Source organism: Nerophis ophidion, linkage group LG06, assembly GCF_033978795.1.
Source record: "Nerophis ophidion isolate RoL-2023_Sa linkage group LG06, RoL_Noph_v1.0, whole genome shotgun sequence".
Classification (NCBI taxonomy): Eukaryota; Metazoa; Chordata; class Actinopteri; order Syngnathiformes; family Syngnathidae; genus Nerophis; species Nerophis ophidion.
The window spans coordinates 63,862,081-63,868,080 of NC_084616.1; the positions used below are offsets into that span (position 1 = coordinate 63,862,081).

The following is a 6,000-nucleotide window of genomic DNA, read 5'->3' on the forward strand; positions in this document are numbered from 1 at the left end:
TAATAAGATTAAGACGTAGTATTATCTATTGACAATAGTTAAACTTTAATTTGTCAAAAGACCAATTTTAACAAGAGGTATGTAATATGTTAAGACAAATTACTGTTAAAATTAAACCCAACGTCATTCATATTTCGTTCCAAGAGTTTTACCAGGCAGGGTTCTTTCACTTTTAGATGTGACACCAAAACGTGGATATACGAAAATCCTCGTTAACAATAAGCACACATATGTTTCCTATAAGTCAAAAGTTTCAAAGACAATGTTTCATAAAAAAAAATTAACCATACTACGAAGATGAACACAGACGATTAGAGTACCATAAAAAAAAATTCGAGGATTTTAAAGAGAAACGCTCGGTCATTTTCGACAATCCAGCAAGAGATCAGTTAATGCAAACGGAGAAGCAACCGACATTGTATAGCTCCTTTGGCTAAAAGCTAACGGCGTCTCGATATCGAATAATACGCTACACAGCTCATTGCATCTAACATTCACTGCTGAGATATGTTTCAAATGAAACCCACGAACAATGTTAGACGCATACCTTTAACATAAGTAAATTATAATCCACTTAACACCGGAATTGTTCCGTTAGCGTGTTAGCACAACCATCCATTTTCTCAACCCTATCCAGCTTGGAATATCGCGAGAACTACTCCAAGAGGCGAACTCGCGGAGCTCGCTTCCTGTTTGCTTCGCAAGGATAATGACGTCATACGGACTCTCGTCGAATGTAGATACGTGCAATGAATAATAGTTTAAAACAAACCAATCGACAAAATATCCCTCACATTTTTTTTATTATCTTCACAAGTCAATTTTACTGTGTTTACAATATGTAAACAATAACGAAACAAGCTTAAATCGGACATGCTCACTTATATTTAATACCAGACAGAATGTAGCCTGTCTGTAAGTCTACCGTTTCAGTCTGATCAGAATTGACATCACCTTCTGAAAAACAGTGAAACAGACTTTGCCCAGTACAGACAGACATTCATCCATCCATCTTCTTCCGCTCATTCGAGGTTGGGACACGGGGGCAGCAGCCTAAGCAGGGAAGCCCAGACTTCCCTCTCCCCAGCCACTTCATCTAGCTCCTCCCGGGGGATCCCGAGGCGTTCCCAGGCCAGCCAGGAGACATAGTCTTCCCAACATGACCTGGATCTTCCCCGTGGCATCCTACCAATTGGACGTGCCCTAAACACCTCCCTAGGGAGGCGTTCGGGTGGCATCCTGACCAGATGCCCGTACCACCTCATCGGGCTCCTCTCGATGTGAAGGAGCAGCGGCTTTACTTTGAGTTCCTCCCGGATGGCAGAGCTTCTCACCCTATCTCTAAGGGAGAGCCCCGCCACACGGCGGAGGAAACTCATTTCGGCCGCTTCTACCCGTGATCTTATCCTTTCGGTCATGACCCAAAGCTCATGACCATAGGTGAGGATGGGAACGTAGATCGACCGGTAAATTGAGAGCTTTTCCTTCTGGCTCAGCTCCTTCTTCACCACAACAGATCTGTAGAACGTCCGCATTACTGAAGACGCCGCACCGATCCGCCTGTCGATCTCACGATCCACTCTTCACTCACTCGTGAACAAGACTCCTAGGTACTTGAACTCGTCCACCTGGGGCAGGGTCTCCTCCCCAACCCGGAAATGGCACTCCACCCTTTTCCGGGCGAGAACCATGGACTCGGACTTGGAGGTGCTGATTCTCATTCCGGTCGCTTCACATTCGGCTGCGAACTGATCCAGTGAGAGCTGAAGATCCCGGCCAGATGAAGCCATCAGGACCACATCATCAGCAAATGTCAGAGACCTAATCCCGCGGCCACCAAACCAGAACCCCTCAATGCCTTGACTGCGCGTAGAAATTCTCTCCAGTACAGACATTCATGAGTAATTTATTGTCCAATAAATTTGACACATTGTGACATGATTTTCTCAAAACATATTATAAAAACATATAACAATAAATATTGTTCATGTATCTTCTTACAAAAACTTTGTACAGGTAAATGTAGATATTTTTAATAAATCACGTACATTTTGACTTAGACCTATACAATGTGGGATGACAAACAAACCACCAATGACATGAAAAGAACATTTGGAAAACAATACTTCTGATGGCATCGTGGTAGGAGAACCACGTTGTTAATTATTCCTGTAATTTTAATGTGTAATGTTTATGTAATTGTATGTGTAACCTTGATACTTCTTAGCCAGTACTCCCATGAAAAAGAGTTTTTTTTAAATCTCAATAGGATTTTACCGCGTAAAGGGTAAATAAAAAATAGCTGTTTCAACATTTCTTACACTGTATAGAGATGATACCAAAAAACAACAGCTTTTTTGAGTGCATCATTCAACATCTTAGTGTAGCAAATGTGCTGTGGTTTGATACAATTCCGTTCAGACATGACAGACAAAACCACGGAAAAATACACACTCACATTTGTTTTTTAAGACGCAATATTCACAATTCACATGATGAATCCACAAAAACACACAAAACAAACATGTTAACCAAGCATTTCGGAATGGAAACCATAAAGTGAATTGTCACAGAGCAGGCATTGAAGCTTGAAATGTGACAAGGACCAAAATTGCCTTGCCATGCATGCCACAATGTAGTGAAAGTCATGTCACAGTAACCCCAGTATTGTCCTTGCTTTTGTCAATATATGTGGGGGAATTGCTTTTTTCTGAGATGGATGAAGATAACAATGGTGTTCCTGTTGCTGCTGCTGGCAGAGTCTGTGTGACAGGGGAAATGCCTGTTGATTTGACTGAAGGGTCTACATTGGGCTCCACCTCTGGTTCCTGTTGAGAAGCTGTAGCTGGAAAAATGGAAACACATAAATATCTGCTTTGGTTTGAGTCCATAAATATAAAACAATAGTGGCTCCTTGGTATAAAAAGTTCTGGGAAACAGTACACATCCTTCGTGCCTGCTACTAATAGCAGGAGAAGCACATAGATAGACCTGGATAAAAGTGAAGCTGTTTTGTGTTCCTATACAGTTATGGACGTTTTGCAAGCAATTGTAGTTAAGTTTAAAAAATAAAATCTTGCAAACTAAAATGAGGGAAAAATGCAGTACATTTCCAAAATATATGCAATAAAATGTCAGTATTGTGACAATATAAATTATCAAATGGGCTTTGTGGGACATAGCAGGAATAATTAGTTGAATACAACATATACGGTCAATAAGTCTACACATAACTGATGGTTTCTGCATTTATCGCAGGAAGCAAAAACACATGATTCCTCAAAATTGTTGACGCTCGTGTCTGTTTTTCTATTTTTGCTCTACTGCAGGTTTTAGCTATGCTCAGATTTTAACTATTAAAATAAATGCATTATTATTGTAATGATACTAAAGCAAGAGAGTATTCACTTTTAGAAATAAAATTAGGGTCATGATTTGTTTCTTCTCTTGGTGCCCTTCAAAAGTACTCAAATGAGTTACCTAACCTTTGCAAGTAAACTTCAAAAGGATAGACAAAATAGTACCAAGTATAAATGAAAAAGAGATAGCAAAATTAGCTTTTTACCAGACTGTGTGCAGGACTTCATGTGTTCTGGCCAGTGGGCCTGCTGGCAAGGGTAATCACAGTAGCTGGTGTTCCAACAACAATAGAAGATGGCCTCCTTCCTACAGTTAGCACACCATTGTTTCTTTTTGGTCTCATCCACAGCCTGCTGCTTTTCCACCTCCATTTGCTTCTTCACCTCTGCCACCAGTCTCTCTTTCTCCTGCTCCAGACTCTGCCTCATCTCTGCCATTGTCAGTTCTATGTGAAGACGACATAAGAAAATAGTCATTGAGTGTTTTAAGATTGAAAGGTTAACTACCAGCTCAACATTCAAGTTATCTTATTATTTATTCTATTGTATAGAGACAAGTACTGAGATATATTTCATCCCTGGATTTAGGAAACATACCCAGGTTGTGCTTCATCTCGGACAACTCTTGTTGATGCAGCCACTGAAGTTTGTCAATCTCTATTCTCAGCCTTCGAATCTTTGGAAAGACAAAGCGGTTACCAGCAATTCTTGAAAGGTATCATCAAGAGCAATTAATAAAAGCTTTACCTCTGCAATTGTATTTCCGGAAGTGCTTTTGGAAAGGTCATTGTAGATTTCGGTCATTGTCCCTTTTATTGTGTCCATAATCTGAAAGGGTTTGCCACTGATTGTCATCTCAAAACATTGAACGTATTAAAAACATAACATTATTTGCTACTTACTTTGTTTGTGTATTTGGCTATATCTGCAGCTACATCTGCAGAAGCAGTAGGGATTGGAATGTCTCCTGACATGAAGGAAGAGGAGCTACCTGAAGCTGAAGTACTCTGAGGTGAGTCTTTTTGTTGGACTAAAGAAAATTTAAGGGAGAAAAAAAACATTTAGATGAATTCAGAAAGTATGGTACATTCGAAAAGAAGTTTTGGTTGTGGTGTAAACACCTTTGGCTGCTTGTCTGGTCTGGTAGCGGGTACTTGAGGAAGAACTGGTCTGTAGTTGACCCTGTGTCTGCACACTTGACTGCTCTGCATTTTGCTGCTTCTGTCCTTGACACTTCTGGGAGGAATTCTGCAATTTGGTGGGATTCCAAACGACTGCTCGCTGCACAGCTTGGGCAGTTTCCTTCGGCAACAGAGGGCGCTGTTTCTTTATGGCCGGCGGTACTGGCGATGTTGATGCAACTGAGGTGGAGGGTGTGTTGGAAGTGCTGCTGGTAATTGAACCAGCACTGGGCTGGCCAGATGCTGCAGTAGAAACATTGTTGACAGCACCAGAAGAAGGCTGTGAGCTGTCTTTTAATTCAGGAGTGGCAGAAGGGGCTGCTGCAGTGGAATTGGCTAACTTACCTGGAAAGAAGAAAGCATTATTTACTGTCATACAAGAATCACAGAAAATGTGTATACTGTAGAATATATTTTACCCTCTAATTTGGCTGCACTGGATTCTTTTGGATTTTTGGAAGAAGAGGCTCCTGCATCTTTTTTTGACCTCTTAGTGTCACGGCCTCCGTGTTCATCACCGAGGTCAATCACTAGCTCTCTTTCAGAATCAGAGTCTTGCTCGGCCAAAGATGTGGAAGCAGGTATTCTACTCTCCTCTGGGACCTTGGGCTTGTCAGTGAGGGTCTGCGAATGAGTCACTCGAGGTTTCTCTTTGGGGGCCTCTTCTGGTCCATTGCTGTCCTGCTTGTCTTGAATATGTGGTTCAGGGGTGGATTTATCCCTGGTCACTGCAACTGCCTCCTTAGACTCTGCATCTGCACTCGCTCTAGTCCTCTTTCGATCCACTTTAACTTTGTCCTCATTGGTGGAGATTTTTGCCTTGTGTTCCTCATCACTGATATATTCGCTATCACTTGAGTCCGATTTTTCAGAGTCCTCTGTGTCACTATGGTCAACACCTTTATATACATCTTCTGAAATCTCATCTATTCCTGCATGAGGGAAAAAAGGGTAAATGTTAAAATATTTTTTTGATAAATACTGAAACATTAAAAAGCAAATGTACAAACATTTTGTGTTGTTGCTTTGAAGCTACCCCTATCGTTTGAGACAGACATTCCAACCAGTTCTCAAAAACATTCCGTAATGTACAAGACAGCATCTACCTAATGTCAAGCTAAAGAAAGTAAGGCAATTTACACATGGGAACTGCACTTTTTTTTTAAATTTTGCCTATCGTTTAAAATCCTTATGAGAAACAAGAAGAACATTTTTTTTTTGACATATACATTTTCAATCAGCTTGATATAGGTGGCAAGCAATGCAGCGAATGGAAGATATGGCCTTTTCTTAACATCACAATATTTTTAGGCCATATCGTGATGCACGATATATATATATATATATATCTCAATATCTCAATATTTTGCCTTAGCCTTGAATTAACACTTGATGGATATAATCACAGCAGTATGATGATTCTATGTGTCTACATTAAAACATTCTTGTTCATATTGCAT

General features: G+C 40.5%; 2 protein-coding genes across 6 annotated transcripts in view; both read right to left on the reverse strand.

The window, feature by feature from the left end:
- The window catches only part of LOC133555088 (uncharacterized), a 60,244-nt gene extending 59,588 nt beyond the window's left edge, over positions 1–656 (reverse strand). For both annotated transcript variants that reach the window (XM_061904560.1, XM_061904559.1), the window contains exon 1: positions 548–656. The gene's annotated coding sequence lies outside the window, so the exon portion shown is untranslated. The remainder of the gene's footprint in view (positions 1–547) is intronic.
- Positions 657–1,890: 1,234 nt separating this feature from the next.
- The window catches only part of LOC133555089 (MYND-type zinc finger-containing chromatin reader ZMYND8-like), a 45,050-nt gene continuing 40,940 nt past the window's right edge, over positions 1,891–6,000 (reverse strand). For all 4 annotated transcript variants that reach the window (XM_061904564.1, XM_061904563.1, XM_061904562.1 and 1 more), the window contains exons 15-21: positions 4,960–5,472; positions 4,481–4,885; positions 4,262–4,389; positions 4,107–4,187; positions 3,957–4,035; positions 3,566–3,805; positions 1,891–2,845 (exon numbers count right to left, since the gene is read on the reverse strand). In XM_061904564.1, coding sequence (XP_061760548.1) covers positions 2,646–2,845; positions 3,566–3,805; positions 3,957–4,035; positions 4,107–4,187; positions 4,262–4,389; positions 4,481–4,885; positions 4,960–5,472 — 1,646 coding nt within the window. In that variant the 3' untranslated portion in view covers positions 1,891–2,645. The remainder of the gene's footprint in view (positions 2,846–3,565; positions 3,806–3,956; positions 4,036–4,106; positions 4,188–4,261; positions 4,390–4,480; positions 4,886–4,959; positions 5,473–6,000) is intronic.